Source organism: Eutrigla gurnardus, assembly GCF_963514095.1.
Source record: "Eutrigla gurnardus genome assembly, chromosome: 7".
NCBI lineage: Eukaryota > Metazoa > Chordata > Actinopteri > Perciformes > Triglidae > Eutrigla > Eutrigla gurnardus.
Window position 1 is genome coordinate 6970738 of NC_139921.1, and position 17210 is coordinate 6987947.

A 17210-nucleotide genomic window follows, 5' to 3' on the forward strand; every position below is an offset into this window, starting at 1 on the left:
CATCACCATTGTGTTTCCTCAACTGGCGATAGTGACTAAACAGACATTTATTTAAAGATATATCGTTGAGATTATTATTTGAAACGGATTATATATGATAGGCTAGTCTAAGAAAAATCAACAATTAACTAGTCATTTATGTGGCCTTTAGAAGATCAGAAGAAGGCAACGGCAGCAGCTAGATGCAAAATCCCAAATTTACAGGCAAAAATTCTGAAGTTGTTCCAGCAGAAAGTTTCTTCTTTTCTACCTTTTGGCAACAAACTTCAGGCAATGAATGCTTCTCCATTTCAACAAAGCATTTCCTTCAAAATTCAATCAGAAGATGAAGACGACGGTGATGATGATGACGAGGATGATGATGACGGACAGGGTCTATGGGTCTCGCTCCCTCTCAGTTCTGTGAACCTTGCCAAAGATGATGAGGTCATTTCCTTCTCTTTCTCCTTTCTGCTTCCTGTGCAGACTGACCTTTGGGCCGGTTTAAACTGCCAAGTCACCTTCTTTGTAGTTGACTCTGCTGATGTCGCCCGTTTCACTGGCGTAGTGACATGCTGAGTCGCCATGGGAACAGCTGGTGTATCCTCCAGGCCTGTGGTGACCCCGGTAACCCACCTTGCTTTACCATTGTTGTTTTTGTCCTGCTCCGTGAAGAGCTCATTCAGCACTTCAGGTTCAGTGGTTTCCCCGAACAAGTCCCAGCCGGGTTCAGCAGGCGGCCGCTTAGACCGTGCTATGCCTGATTTGGTACCAGCAGCAGAGCTTCTGGAGGAGCGACTAGGATCAGAGTCGGACAGGTCTGAGTCCCAGTCACTGTCCCCTGCCACAGAGTCACATCCAAGTACTGACAAATCAACAGGGCCAGATCCTGAACTCTCCGAGTCCGAATCTCTAGAAAAACACAACAGAATCAGAGAAAAATACTGAATAACATCAATGTTGAATTGCATTGACCAAAGTTATCACTGGTACCGTCATCCTCACCAATCACCAATTGAAACAAATATTTCAGCAGAAACCTGAGCTCTGACACAAGCCATCATTATATTATTGAAATGACAAAGCCTTATTTATAGTTCTGAATTTTAAACACAGAAGGACACACTTTTAAAATACTGTATAATGAGTTTGAAATGGAAATGAGATGAATGCTGTTTGTGAATCAAAGCTTTTGCATGGAAATGCAATTTTAAAAATGGCTGTTGGATCGCAGAAAAATACGACGGATGAAATAAGACTATGGGCCCTAGTTTCGTGGCGCAGCGCAGGGCGGTGGAGGGTGGCGGAGCCGGCGTAATGCAAGTTTCGACCCGCGCAGCCGTGCGCACGGTCAGTTTGGCAGTTTGGTGGATCGCCTGCGCCAAGATGGGTGTGGCAGCGCAGCAGTGGGAGGCAGCATGGCGTAGCGGAAGTTTCGTGGCAAAAAGCCTCGCCGAGACTTCGCCGAAAGCCCGCCAGCTCCAACCTGGTCTACTCTCGGCGCAAGGCGCAAATAAAGTCCATTCATTCAAGGCGAATCACAGCTGGCAGAGTGGAAGTTTGGCTGACGGCGCGCAGTGCGCACACGTCACCGAGACCTCACAGGCAGGTTTCCACAGTTCCAGGCACATTTAAAAGCAATCAATAACCACAACAAACACTATTTAATGCAACTAATTGAATCAACACGTGAATTTATACCTATATAGATTGTCCCGTCACATCTGACGTCAGATCAAAGGCGGATGGCCCTCTCTCTCTCCTGTTTTTTATAATATGGGCATTGTTATTATTATGATACGCGCGCACAGCGCGTGATGCGCGTGGTGGGAGCGGCGGCGCTGCTTCTGTCATCGGGTTGTCAAGTGACGGAACTTGCACTGAACCTCCCCTAACGCATTAAAGGTGAGGAGAGGAGCTCATTTGATTGATGAAGATCTGAATCGGCTGCATTAATCCCAGTCCACGCCTCGTCTCCTCCTCGTCTCCCACTCACGCCTTCTTCTCCTCCCTCTTTCCCACTTGCGCGGGTGGGAGTGACGGGAGGTGTGCCTGCGCGAGCCTGCGCGGTGCACGAAATTTGCAAAGTCTAGGCGGACACACCCCGTCGGCGTGGCGCAGGTGCGCTGAGTGCTGACTGCGCCTGGTCTACGGAACTAGGGCCCTATAAGTCACAAGGTCAGTGACTGTTGGTCCCACATCTTGACAGAGACCTGGCTCCTATAGATTCATCGCAGATCGGGCTGACCTTGACAGACGGACGTCAGGACAGAAGACAGGACTCCGGTGGGATGAGAGGAGGTGGACGCTGTTAACATTAATGATGCTTGGTGCTCACACACAGTCAGAGTTGATGGAAAATGTTTCCCTAATGAATGTTCAATGTTATGATGTCAGCCATGTTATCTGACCAGAGATCGTTTTTTGTTGCTGTTTACATTTCTCTCAATTCAAATTTAAATGGAATCTAAAAACATACTGTAATATTATGCAATAATGGGCTCAGCCATTCTGTATTGCCTTCAAATATTTATTCTCCTTGAGATTCACTTTTAAAGAGGACGTGTAATGCTTTTATGCTTCTGCAGTGAGACAGTAGTGAGATAGCCGTGTTTCATAATGTTGTCGCTCAGAGCTAGACACGCAAATTGGCGAGCCATAGCCATACATAGCGATAAATCCACCGTAAACATTGGCGCATGCTACCGCTAGCATAAGTGGCATCCTCTCCGTGGCTCTCCAAGTAGGCGATGACAGACGGAGCTCATTAACATTTAAAGGTGAAGGCACAGAAACAGCCTGTTCTCAGCAGAGCTCATTTGAGCAACTTTTAGACAGCTGAAATTCAGGACCACAGATGGGTTCAGGGCAATGCATATCAAATACAGTGTTGTTGGACCTCTGACACCTGTGTGAAATTGATTAAAAACAGCATAATATGGGACCGTTAACTCGTTAAGTTCTGATTGGTCAGTGCTGATCTCTGCCAACACTTATCACCCACCACATTTTCCAGGTTCTCCAGTGTTGGCCTTCACCATGAAGACTGCAAGATTTGTCTCAGGGTAAGTGGCAAGCTTGCTTTAAGTGATTCATTGTCTGGCACTCATGGTGTCTCCAGTCAAATGGCTTATGCAAGTCTCCCCCTCCCACCACCTGGACCAATGTACCAGGCAGGAGAGTTGTCCCGTTTTGAGCAAAGCTTAGTGCATGGTAACACTGAGAGGGAGACTGAGGAACAAGGCTCACTCGCTCCTCCGCCACCTCCATTTATGGAGGCCTCTGCTGGACCTGCCTTCACCAGCCAACCTCGGCCAGGCTTTATCTTCGGAGGTCACTGGCTTCCTTATCCTTTTGACTCCATGTTCCTGACCGGCCAGTATCCTCCAGGCAGTCATCCTTCAGTCATGCCAGCAGCAGCTACGAGCAGGGCACAGACCACTGGCAAGACACTCATTATGAGAGAGACGCTCCTCCCTACAACCCCGGCCCTGCAGCCCTCCAGAGCAATAAGGGTCCCAAGACACCTTGGCTCCTTACGGACAAGGTGGCTTCCTCCCATGGAGGAATAGGGCAGCCAGTTGGCAGCCAAGCCAGTGGTCACAACTTGGGCAAGGTATGTTGACTATTTGTACCTGCACAATTCCCATCTAGTCTTGTGACTTATCCTGCTCTTTCCCTATCTTGCAGGTTACATACTAAATATGGCTCCCTACAGTGTGAACTAAGCCTTCTGAGTTCAATAAAGATCGTGTTCAACTGTACTTTCAAGATGGCTACTTTACACAAGAGATAAATTGGCCTTTTCAAGGTGAAACTATTTTCAGTCTCACTCAGGCAGATCAATGTTTGTGTGTAGTATGGCATTTCTTTGCTTTGGCCTCTCGAAAACCATCGTTAAGTGGTCTTCGCTTTACTTGAGGCATGATTCAATAGTTCCACATGAGTTTGGGACAATTCCATGTGTGGGGGAAAAGAATATGGCAGCATTGGCTGATGCAGAGGCATGTTTTGTTTTGTTTTTGTTTGTTTGTTTGTTTTTTTTAAATAAGAAGTACTTGCACCATATGCTTGGACGAAGCATCAAAACCATAACTTTTGTTGTCATGCCTTAAACTTATTGTATTCTATACCAGACTACTTTAAAAAAAATACTTTTTTTTACATTGGGCACACATTGTAGAATTATTGCACTCATGGAAACGCTTCTATTCAAAATGCGAAACCTACATGGACCAGGGACCAGGTGAAGTGTCCAGATTCCAACATATACAGATATTGTATATAATATTGTTTACCATTTCACTGTACTTCTTTCAGTAACAGTGCATACAGAAACATTGCATTTACTGTCCTGTAATTATACTTTTGTTAAACTTACAATGGAAACAAATATATATTTCCAATCCTATTTTCATTGAAATGTGAGTAAATGCACTCAGACAATCTTTCACAGGCTTTAATGAGGAAATGAGGTATTACACTTAAAAGACAGCAATGGTGTTTATAAAGTACATCAGTGTTGTTCCTGCTTTGAAAAAGTCATTCAAATGGTGATGAAAGAGATGCTGACCCCTGGAGGTGAAAAGACTTGCTAATGTCCCTGTGGGGGCCGTGGTTGACATATTGTCAGTTAACTTGAGATTGAAGAAGCAACAGGAGATTATCAATTATCAATATCAAGGGGACACTGAAAGGTGATGTGAATTATTCACTTACTAGCTGATGATGATAAGCAGCAGGCATAGACTGTATAAGAAGTGGACATTATCATCATGACTTAACCCATTGATTTGTGGACTAAAGTTTTGAAGCCTTGAGTTCTGCATCTTAGCATGCCTTTAGCAGTAGGGTCAATTTCTTGATTTTCAGTTCCTTGTTATCAGACTTCTTTTTCCAACTGCCAGTTTTAGGCACTTCAGTGTTGGCTTCATTTTTCAGAAACAGAGCCACCAGGGGCCGTGACAAGCGGTGCAGACAATGGATGGATGGATCAATAGCTAAAATAACAAAATGACTTTGAAAACCAGTTTTTCTCACTGAATAACAAACAATGCAATGCACAAGAGCTACAGTGAACACACAAAAATTCACATACCTGCCGCTGTAGGATGTGGTTCCTGCAGGGCCCAATAGGAGGCAGGCTGGAGCTGCCAGGTAAACAAAGCTGTCAGTGCACAGAAAGTCTCCTTCCTCTGGTTTCTGTAGGGCAAGATGAGTCGGCTTGGCGTTCCATTCTATATTTGACAGGTCCATGTGTGTTTTCGTACTGTCCGAATGTTGCTGCACACTGACTTGTTTTATAGATTGGGTGGGAACATCTGTCAGTGTGTTGACTTCCCCCTGTGAGGCAGGTCTTGCAGACACAGCTAGGTAAACAAAGCTGTCCGATTGGACAAAAGGATCTATGTCACTACAGTCCAGTCCTGAACTTCTGATTGGCTTCTGGTTCGGGTCAAGATGGTGCTTGAATGGTTGTTGTGAAGGAGACAAAGGAAGAGGGAAGTCACCTCCCATGAGGGTCACTTTTTTCCTTGGTGGCATCTCTTCACATTGTGGAGCATTTAAAGACGTGGAGCTCTCAAAGGTGTCACGTGAGTTCTTAATGATTGAAACCGTTCCTATTTTACCAATCCTCCTTCCATTGTCATCTTTCCCTCTTTCTTTATCTCTCCCCATCTTTCCATGTCCTCCATCCTCTCCTCCCCTATCTCCTTCTATGTGCTCCTGCAAAGAGGTGTTGAGAAGTGACGGGTAGCACCACTGTAGCTCTGCACTCTCCTCCCGCCCCCATTCCTTTAACCCTCCTTCGTCCCCGTCTTTCTCCAGTGACGTGCTGCTGCTGCCTAGATCCGAACCACTGATTGGCTGGTCGCTGTCAGAGCCGGCCTCCTCCTGGCTCCGATTGGATAAAGAGAGGAAGACGCCACTGGAGTCGGACTCCAGCGTGAGGTTGGAATCTGGAGAGCTGTCCTCCTTAGGACTAGAAAAAAGAAAAAATCAAATGACTTCTACAACCCCATGTGTCTCTCTCTACCATTTGTTATCACAGATGCCATCAAACCATGTCATTACCTACTTTTTCAGATCAAGGCAATTGATTTGTTTTCCCTCTTAGCCCCACAGATCACTTTTTATGCCTCTAATTTGAGTACTAACCCACATGGCTTGGATGATAGACACATCATCATGAAAGCATTAGATCACTAATGAGGAGAGGATGTGTCATGGTTTGGTTTACTTCCTTATTAGCAGGGACCAAAACAAATGATCAAGACAAGCTGTACTTAATTTGGTGAGAATCCACTTGTGTGATGTGCTTTTTTATGCTGGGTTCACACTGGACGAGGAGGCTATGTCAACAAGCAGTAGCTGGATGTTCATACCAGAAGCACATTCATCTGCGCTGTTTAATCAGTAATTCTCCAAATATAGTCCTTGAATTGTATCAGAACCATAGAAAGTGATACGTATCGTATGGTTTTAAAAACGTAACATTACACCCCTTGTCCAGACCATAAATGTAACTCAGAACAATAACAAACAATCTTGGGCGTTAAATACTGCAAAAAGAAGGTTAACATACAAAGCTTAATAAATATAATTTGATTAGATTATTGAATCAGAATTATGACACCCAGCCCTTCTTGTCTTTTCGTGCCTTTCTTGGCCAGTAAACAGGACAGTAAACAGTGTGAGTCCTGAAAAAACACAGCTTCTGTTCTTGTCTCCTATCTCTAGCAGCTCATCAACACTGCACTGCTCACATAAACTGAATGTGCCTGTTGTATTCCCAAACTATGGCCACACTCTGTTCTACCAGTATGAGATATTCATAATAATAACAGATGAAAAGCAATGACATAGCAAGAAAATGCATCTAGTCCATCATAACGAATGTATGAATGTTCTCCCACATGTACACACAAAGCACCTAGAGGTGGAGTCACTGATTCTAATCCAATACAGTTTTTGTCAAAATCAGCGAATATCTCCTCACGATCCACTGGCTGTTCGTTCTGTGTGCGCACTGGAAAATATGTCCGGTGTTCATACACAGCTCTGTAAATAGGAAACACTCAGACAAAGCTACACAACAATGTGGGCCAGAAACAGGGGGTACAGGACAGGGTAAAGACCATGGATGAATAAAAAGAAAGGCAATTAGATCAAGTGGGGTGGCAAATCTGGATTGTGGGAATTTCTTTGGGTTAGTTCAATATAGTGGAATAGCCTATATGGCTCAAACTGTTTGGGACAGAAATATTCCCTTACAAATGCAAATAATTTCCTTATAGTGATGAAGTAGACTGCTTACAATGCTTATTGTGTGTGTTTTATGTGTTTTGTTGTGTCAGAGTAGCTAGACCTAGACCCTTGACCACAACATTCTAATCAATTCATCCTTGGGGTCAGGTGGATGTTTGTGGCAAATTTGAAGAAATTCCTTCTAGGCACAGAGATATTATATTCATGGGACGGGAAAAAGAAAAGTAATTATCTTTCAATGATAAACCAATTCACACGGGCACATCAACTGCAGTTTCCACAATTGCTTTTAATTCCCGTGTGAATTGGTATTTTAAAAACTAGAAATTAAAAGAGAAGATACATACAAATTGATCTTGAGTCTTTTCTAGTGACGCACAACTGCTGCAGCACAATTTCCCTTTGGATAAATTAAGTTTTATCCCAACTTATCTTTGAATTGAACTGATTAAGACATTGTGACCTGGTGCATTTATTACCCTGTCTAAAGGTGATTTTGAACTTCAGTGCATCTTGGCGTAATTTAAACCTGGATTTATTTATTTTTTGTCCTGTGTGACTAACATTCATTTACCCAGGACATATAGCAAGATCTGGTGGAGAACAGTTCAGAGTCAGTGCGTACGATAACCATTTCATGGAATTACCTTGCGCCGACAGTGGAAGTCCCAGCATATTTGGTTGGCCAGTCAACAGAGGGTTTGTCTGTGTCTGTAGCTGGTGAGGCCACAGCATTGAGCTCCAAACTGACCTGGGATCTGCTCCCTACCCCTGAAAAAAAGCACAAATGCAACATAATTAAACAAGGGAAATGTGAGATATAATCCTTGTAAACATATCCTGCATTCATATGCAAAATCTGTAGGCAACTGAACAAGGTTTCGGAAGCATTCTGGTTAGCATTGTAGTCTCACAAGTATTGATTAATCACGTTTGATCAGGCTATGATTCAATGCAGATAAACAGTCTGTGTGCAGAGCAAAAGAGGCAGACACGCTGGCCAAAATGCAATCTGAGAACCCACCAGCTATCGCCTTAAAATTAATTTACTTTTTATTGGTTTAAATTTAGCTTGTAGACTGGCTACTTGTAAAACAATGCACTTTATCTCTCAAATCCAACTCCATTCTCCATCTCATGTTGCCAATCCGACAATGACAGCTGACGATTGATTCCAATACTGACATGAATAACCTGTTTATGAGGCGTATGCCACTTATACAGTACATGATAACTATTAGTAACCCGGTTAATGATAAGGAGATGCTCTTACAACACATAGAACACAACTTAATTATCTGCTCAGGTGGATATTACACCACTAAATTGCAAATAGCAGTCAATGCTCTAAATATAGAATTTAGTACCATTAACATAATATGCTGTCAATGAAGTCCAGTGTATATCCCAGGCACATACATAAAATGTAACGATTGTCTACCTGTCATTAGAGCAGCTTTCTCTCTCTGTGGTCCAGGGTGTGTTTGGTACATATCAGCTCGTTCCCTCTGTGGCTCCAGAGATGATGGGTATAAATCCTGGGTGTCCCTGTGGGGCTGAGACAGGTCTAGGTGCTCCAGGTCAGAGTCCAGCTCCCTGGCTCTCCTTTCCAACTCTGTCAGGCTGAGCTCCGAGGCTGCCGAGGAAGGTGGGTGGGAGCCCCCAAACCCAATGGGGGGCCGAAGAAGAGGCCAACGTTGCAGGGAGCCCGACAAAGAATCTGTATCACCACCTCCTTCTGCTCCCCCTTTCTCCCAGCCATCCTCCCACAATGTGTTGACCATGTCAAGGACAGTATCCCAACCTTCTATCCCCCCTTCCTCTCCAAATGTGTCTCCTTCTCCTTCCTCCACCTCACCTTCTTCTTTCTTTGATTTAGCCATCCCCTTCTCTACCTCTTCTTGATGCCACTCTTGTATTCCATCCTTCGCCTTAATTCTTCTAGGCTCCACCTTTTCACACATTATCTCTACAACTATTTCCTTTCTCACATGTTTCTTTATGTTTCTATCCTCTTGCACTCTACCTTCAAGCCTTCTTTCTGAGTTTTCTTGTTTGGTTTCCTCCACCACCCCCTCACTAACAAAAACCTTGTCTTTCTCCTTGGCCACTTTCTCCTCATTTTTGTCTTTCTTTTCTCTGCTGATGTGGTCTTGCTTCTCTTCCTTGCCCTTCCACTCCTCAATCTCAGTCTTCCCCACACTCTGCACTCCTTGTTCCTCCTTTCCCCGGGATATCCTGGGTTCTTCCTGCTCCCTGCAGACCCTCCAGTGCTCCAAGTTCTGCTCCTTCAGAGAAGCCCTGCCCACCACACTGGCCCCCAGTCCTGGTTCTGGATGGGAGGGCTCTTTAAGTGAGCACCTTCCCACCATACTTGTAGCATTTATAATGGTTGTCAACGGGTTCTCTGAAAAGTGGCCTGGACGGGGGTGGAGGTGACCATGCGGGCGCCTCTTCTCCAATGCTGAGAGGACAGAGGGGAGAGGGGGGAGGATAGGGAGGTTGTGGAGTGCCCCACCCTGCCGAACAGTCCTCTTTCTGACCATGATTCGACGAGGCCAGGTGGACTCGATGCCCTCTACGGGTCCTGTTGACTCAAGGTCTCCCAACCCTCTGCTTAGGCGAGGGCTGACCACGCCTGGTCGGAGACCTGTGGCTGTGCCAGGTCGAGTCCTTGAGCTGGACTTGGATGATTTGGATTTGTGGGACTTGGAAACTTTCTCGACGTATCTAGATTCAATTTTGTCGCTGTCCAAAGGCTTTTTCTCAGCCTGATCTACATGGGCCGTATCATTTTTATCTCCTGCCAAATAATTTATTTGGGCATTATCTGTAGTCTTGTTGCTGATCTGGGTTTCACTGTCAACCCCAGTCTCATGATTAGTTTGAGTTCCTGTCTCATTACTAACCCCAGTCTCTAATACTGCCTCAGGCTCAGCTGTAGGAGCAATGTTAACTTCTACTTCAACTTTAGCTTCAACTCTGGATTCTGCTGCTGAATCAACCTCGTTGTTAACTTTAGCTTCACCTCCAGCTTCTGTTTCAGTCCTGTTCTCCACCTGCTTTGAATTAGCTTTAGCCTCAACCCCTGTTTCGATCTCTGGCTTGTTCCCCTGACCAGATCCAGCTCCAAACTCAACTTCATCTCCAGGCTCAATCCTGTCGTCAATGTCAGTCACAGTTGAAGAAAAAGTGTCAGCAAAATGTTTAGGTTTAGCCACACCCCTTCCATTATTTTCTCCACTCCTAGTCCCTCCCCTGTGTCCCTCCTTGTTCATAGCTTGAGCCATATTATCCATTCCCACCCCAGACTGCACTTTTCCTTCCAGATCCCGACCTGCTGGTCTTGTCTTCACCTGGGTACCCATTCTTGTTTCAGATCCATTTTTAATGCTAGCCCTGGACCCGTTGTCATATTTGTTCCAACTTTCAGCTCTATGAAGTTCTTGTATTCCAGCCCTCATTTCAGCCTCTGACATGTTTCCAACATCACTCACTGACCTCGGGCCACAACCAGATCTGCTGTCAACTAACACCAAACCCACACTGCCATTGTCAAACTTTGTAACCATACCCCCACCTAAACTTTCAGGGCCAACCTTTGACCCGGCTCTATTCCTACCCACAGCACCGGTGCCCATTCTGGGGGCAGCATTAGGGGAGGGTGAAGATGAGGGCTGGGGGAGCAACAGGGGTGTTGTGTCTAGAACCTGGTCCGGCTCTAAAAACACGGAGTCCCTGTCTGAACGCAGAGGAACTGGTCGACCATATCCGAATGTCCCAAAAGTTGATGTTTCCCTCCTCTCCCTTTCTCTAGCCCTCTCCCTCTCCAGCCTCCCCCTCTCCCTCTCTCTTTCCCACTCGCGCTGGGCCCACCCTCGCTCCATCTCCCTTTCTCTCTCCCTCTCCCACTCCCTTTCTCGCTCACTCCGGCCCCATCCTCCTCCTCGATCCCTCATTTCCTGCTCGAGGTCATGAGCAGACAACTGGACCAGTGGTGCACGGTAGGGGGATCGTCTAAGCTCTTGGGGTGGTGACAGCCTGAGGCTCTGGGTTTGGGAGTAATGCCTTGGTTGGACAACCTGGGGAGGGGAACATCGCAAACTCTGAGACTGACTGGGGCGAGGTTTAGCAGGCGAGAAAAACACAGGAGTATGGTAACCTGAGGAGAGAGGTGAGCCGGAGAAGGGGGAAATGAGGGGGGAGGTAAGAGAGGAGGACTGGCCCCCAGGTGGAGGGTATTGCCCTGGGTTCAGATACCCCCCTCCTCTGTCCATCATTTCATTTGTAGTAAGCTCCAGACACTCCAAGTGTTTTGGAGGTGTCAAGACTTTCCAGGAATGTCGGCCATCTCTACCCTTTGTACTGTCGCCATGGTGATGGTGGGGGTGATGGTGATGTTTCTTGGATGAGGAGGAGGAGGACACTCCTGGAGCTGAGAATGATGATACGGAGGGTGAAACTGACCGGTTGAAGCATCCTGGTGAATGGCAGCTGCCACCATCGATATCCTGAGCCCCAAGCTTCAAAGAATCATAAATGGCTCTTTCATCCAGTCGCCGAACAAACGAAGGGTTCGGAGTGAGGGAGCGGGGCTGCGGATCAAACATGTCAGCCGGAGATCTGCTAACCCTAAGGGAGCCACTTGTGGAGTAGGTAAAACTCCCCTCGCCTCCACCGTCTCGCCTTATAGATCCTCCAGGGTGATGGTGATGGCTGTCAATCTGTTGATTTATGCACATGGTATCGTAGATGGATCGTTGGGGTACGTAGCCATCTCCGTATCCTCCTTCAACTCCCCCAGCTCGCCCTCCCATTCCCCCATCCCCAGGTTTCTCCAGGCAGCAGGAGCTCTTCCTGAAACACCCAGGACGGCTGAGAGGCTTGCCCATGATTGGTCGGATGGCTGATGGTGGGAGGGGTTGATGGGAGGTGCGTTTGTAGTTTGAAGAGTGAATTGTGAATTTGTAATTTTACAAATTCTGAAAAGAATTGCTTGCAAAATCAACTTCAGAATGTGCAAGATGCATGGCAACCGGCTTTGATGGGGCCATGGTAGATTAAAAGAAATGGAGAAATTTCAAATTTAATAATTTTTTCTATTATGGTAAAAAAAAAAGAAGCAAATTCAGTTCAAATACAAGTCAGAAAAATCTTGTGTTCAATGTATGTCATTGCTGCAAAAAATCAACTTGTCAAAAGCTCCATGACATAAAAACACTGTAAACAAGATAATGTCCAAATTGAAATATTCCAACCAAATTTTGAAGAACAAATGTACAGTTTTTATGTCCAAAGGGTTACTGTTCTAAGCGCTCATCTTCTCTCCCTCTCTTTTCCAAGCATGTCTGCATTTTTATTCATACTGGTTGTTTATTGTTCTGGCTGTCCGTTTAGAGCCAATTAAGTCTTAATCCAGTGGAGTGTTAGTTAGTCAGTCAGACACAAAGCGACTGAAAGAGCACATCGAATGGAGGATTGAATCCTGTCAAAGTGTCTCCTTTCATTCCGGCTGCATTTGCTGATTTCCACCGTCTGTCTGTGGAAAACAAAGCAAACAAAACAGATTTCAATAGAAGACAGCTTGAAAAAGTCAGTGGATATTAACATATTCAGTATTGAAATATACTAATATTCTTGCAGAAACAATTAAAGATGCACTCAACCAATTTTAAACACAAAGCTCAGGTTATTTGTCACAATAGGTACTAGTCAACCTGGGAAAACAGTTGTATAATATAGTGGCTGAGAATGGAGCTTCTTAAATATGAGAAAATAGCCCTGATGATGTCATCGGAGTTATCTCAGATTGGCCAGTGTAACAAACTCGAGAAGTGGGTTTTGACCAGGCGGGGGAGTCTAAAGTAAGCCACTATTCGGTTGCATTATGGGAATTGTAGGATCCAATGATGTTATGAGCTTGACCCATATTAGTGAGAGTAAAAGAGCACAGCATTTCCTCTGTCTATCGATTAGGATATTAGAATCTATTATGTTAAATGATGCAATCAAGTCGATGAGCACCAACCCAAAGACATCAATCCATCTTCTCAGCATTATTGGTAACCCACTGAGGGTTACCTATAATGCTGAGAAGAATCATATGGAATATCAAAATTGTTGGTTTCTCAAAAAGGAATTCACTTGATATAATTCGGAAATGAAACACTGTAAGTATGTATACTGTAAGACCCTTTGTGATTTTCTTCTAAGGACAGGCTGAACACTGAGGGAGGAACTGTAGCCCTTGTTGGAACATATAACACACTAACTTGTCTTCATAACTCTAAGAGTTATCACATCAAACATGAGACAATAAAATATATATTTTTAAAAAACATGTACTCCCCCTCCTCCAACATGTTCTACTAAATACTGTAACCGTTTGCTAATCTCATTGGTCATTTTAATTGAATTATATATTAGAACATATTACACAATAACAGTCTTCTTAAACTTAGAGAAAACACTTCCTCACAGCCAAGACAATGAAAGATAAAAGGCTTTAATGTACTTAAACTTTATGTTATTCTTCCAAGGATGGGCTAAACACTGAGCTAAATACTGACGCCCTAGTAAGCTAATCTCTTCAGATCATTTTATTGTTAATTCTTTGAACACAGACATTTCTCAAAACCTCAAAACTCTTTACAGTCAATAAAACAAACAATAAAAAACCTGATATTTACTTTATGTAGACCTTTGTATCCCCAGAGCTGAACACCAAGCTAAATAGTGAAGCCCTTGTTGGTGAATCCCGTTGGTCAATATTGTAGAAATGATATAAAAGAACATAACAAACCAACAGTTCTGACAAACTAAAGGGTGAAAAAAACTATCCACAGCCAACACAACAAAAAATATATTTTTTTAAAACTCAAACAACTCAGTAAGCATTTTCAAAATTGGAGAGATTTGAATGTGACAGCCTGCACCTAGTAATAATAAAAGGTCCATACACATTTCATGCCAAAAATGAAGTCAAGGTGATGTCAATATTCCTTCAAAGCTGTTCCCTCCATCAATAAGAGAAATCAGAAGTTGAATTCTTTATAGTCCGGTATTGTGAAAATGTGGTTTAATGTTGACATCTATGCTTTGAATGTAGCAAACTAGGTTGTCTCCAGCGGCTAGCCCCCCAACTCCAGTTTTGATGACATTACTAAGTATGACGATTAGCTCTAAGTCACCAACACCACAAGAAAAAAGGATTTCAATTTTGAGCGAAGAAGCATGGTATCCACCAAAAATACTGACAGATCTGGCAACCTTATGACAACATGACTAATTTCACCACATGAGAGTGATAAAAGTAAAAAGAGGAATGAATAAACGTTTACTGCTTCCAAGACTCCATTAAGGCTTCTTTTTCTCACATAAAGAAAATAACTGATTGACATTCACATATAAAGAAACATCTTTAGAATTCTTTCCTGAAGTATCCATACTGATATCCATCTCAAGTGAAATATTAAAGAGTCAAAACTGTCTAATTTGCATGTATTAGTGATGCCTCCCTCACCAATTAGTAAAGCTCCATCAAAGGAGCCTATTGATAGTTGAGAATCATTCTCTCCATCTCGTTGCTTTCTCATTGTCCTTTCGCTCTCATGCATCCTCTCTCTCTCTCTTTCTTTCATCACTGCTGCTGCCACCTGCTCTATTTCCCCCCCGATCAATAGAAAAGCCAGAACCTTATCAACATGGCCACAGTCATTAAAAGGCGTCAGTCAATCCAGTCCATCTATCTCAGTGCCATCCGGTCGATGTCTTGTCGTTCCACCTCAAATCAGCATTTGTTTTTCTTACCGGCATCTCTGCCCTTGTCGTTTCTCTCCCTCTCTCCCTCTCTCTCTTTATCTCTGCCGTTTTTCGCTTTTTCTGATGCTTGTCTCCCTCTCTCCCCCCTCTCTCTCTCTCCCTCTCTGCTGTGAATCATGCCTTCTGTCAGAGGAAGGTTTTTTTGACAAGCGCTCTCTCTGCCAACCAACACACCAACGCAAACCCTCCTCCTCCTCCTCCTCTCCCTTTCACTCTCTCTCTCTCCCTTCTAGCTTTTCCGCTCTTCAGCCACCCCCTATCTATCTATCTATCTATCTATCTATCTATCTATCTATCTATCTATCTCTCTCTCTCTCTCTCTCTCTCTCTCTCTCTCTCTCTCTCTCTCTCTCTCTCTCTCTCTCTCTCTCTCCTCCCATTTACACTGCACACAGCTTCAGGGCTTTAAGAGCTTTGGAGCTGCAAAGAGACGACCAACTTCTCCTCTCCAGCTGCTCCTCTTTCCTCTCTTCCTCCATCTCATCTCTCAATCGTCATCTCTCTGTATTGCTATTTTTCTACCCCTCCTCATTCCCTTTTAGATTTAGTTTGACCTGAGTGGGTTCACTTGGGAAATCATCACCATCAGACATTTTGAAAACGAGGTAACGAACAAGAAGAGGATGAATAAATGAAGGGTAGATCTATCTATCCATCTATGTATATATCCATCCATCCACCCATCTATCACATCCTTGTTTCAGTCTCCCACACATACTTTTCTTCTCTGGCTCTCTCCATCCCTCTCGAAGCCCTCTCAGTTTGCCCTCTACCTCCCACTCTTCACCTCAGCGTTAATGCAACACGTATCAGTGTGGAGGCGGCAGAGAGAGTAAGAGACAGAGAAAGAAAGAGCAACAATGGGTACTCATGTACTGTACAGTGCAATTTAAAAGCATCATCATCAGCAACATCATTTGACGTGCGGAAAGAAGGCTCAATTTTTTACCATTAAAGGATGTTACTGTCATGTAACTATCAGCGGTGCATTATGTATGTTGTTTTGTTCCTAACACTCCAAGGATGAAATCCTCCGTTGGACCCACAGTAATGTTTTACATTTACATTTATATTTAGGGCATTTAGCAGACACTTTTGTCCAAAGCGACTTACAATAAGTAAATTTGTGGAGACAAAGAAACCACAACATCATTGCCGATAAAGTAAGAGCTAAAAAATAGAAAGAAGTGTTTGGTCCTCATCTGAGTAAAGTAGTAGCTGTTCAGCAAACATACCTTAAGAACAACAGTGCTATGATCAAAGTGCTATAAGTAAGAACATAGAAGTGCTTTTTTTTGGGGGGGGGGGTGTTAGTGGGTCATGCTATGCAGAGTCGAGGTGAAGTCTGAACAGGTGAGTCTTGAGCCTTTTTCAGAAGATGGCAAATGACTCTGCTGTCCTGACATTGGTCGGGAGTTCTTCCACCACATTCCACTGTTTTTTGTTTCCATTTGATGTAAAGAGAAAAGGAAGACCAGAGTTAGCCTGAGCAGCAGCCACCATCACATTAATTGTCAGTTGTCTGACTTTGGAGAGGAACTTTAATGTGGACCAAGTTATCTGGAAGATAACCTTGCTCTCGCTTTACCCTCAGTACCCACCAGACTATGTATAAATATCACCCATTGGTTTGTGTACTACGTTTTTTTGTCATGACGAGCCCATGCAGCAGTGGCACCCTTACTGCAACCTTAAGGTGTGTTCACACCAAACCTTGCTTCGCGTGACTCATGTGATGTGTGTTTGATGCGAGGGCTTACCTCGACGTAGACACCAACAGTGTTTCATCATCATGGCTAAAATAACCTCTATTGCTGCCATGTACATGTTGTGGACATCCCAGATGCGCCAGGTAATCAAAAGCTGTCCTGTCTGGGTTCATTACATCATCCAGAGGTGCTTGGTGAATTTCATTGAGCTGAATTCACTGTAAATAGCAAGACACACATCGGCTGGTTTACTAAAAGTAAACAATTGTACTGTGATTTAATTGCAATTAACGGATAGAAAGATTGCCCCAAATTACTACATAATGATGACAATTACATTGCGGGAGGATGTACAACGGCGTATAAGGGGCACTGTAGAGAGAAAAAAAAAACGGAGCCAAGAGAGGTGGGCAATATTTAGAGAAAAAAGTT

General features: G+C 44.1%; 1 protein-coding gene across 1 annotated transcript; it reads right to left on the minus strand.

Moving 5' to 3' along the window:
* Window positions 1-243: 243 nt before the first annotated feature.
* Window positions 244-9122, minus strand: LOC311016591 (uncharacterized protein). Its single transcript, XM_084014395.1, has 4 exons — window positions 8690-9122; window positions 7896-8019; window positions 5078-5962; window positions 244-891 (listed from the first exon to the last, which is right to left on the minus strand). Exons 1-4 carry the CDS (start codon window positions 9030-9032, stop codon window positions 315-317), a joined length of 1929 nt encoding a protein of 642 aa, XP_083870521.1. The 5' UTR covers window positions 9033-9122; the 3' UTR covers window positions 244-314.
* Window positions 9123-17210: the final 8088 nt, after the last annotated feature.

Coding starts and splice junctions, on each gene's coding strand:
- LOC311016591 (XM_084014395.1), bottom strand. CDS start 9,032: ATGGTCAACACATTGTGGGAGGATGGCTGGGAGAAAGGGGGAGCAGAA. Junction 5,963..7,895: donor ACTTCCACTGTCGGCGCAAG/GTAATTCCATGA, acceptor TCTTTTTTCTAG/TCCTAAGGAGGACAGCTCTC. Junction 892..5,077: donor ACCACATCCTACAGCGGCAG/GTATGTGAATTT, acceptor GTGTTTTTCTAG/AGATTCGGACTCGGAGAGTT.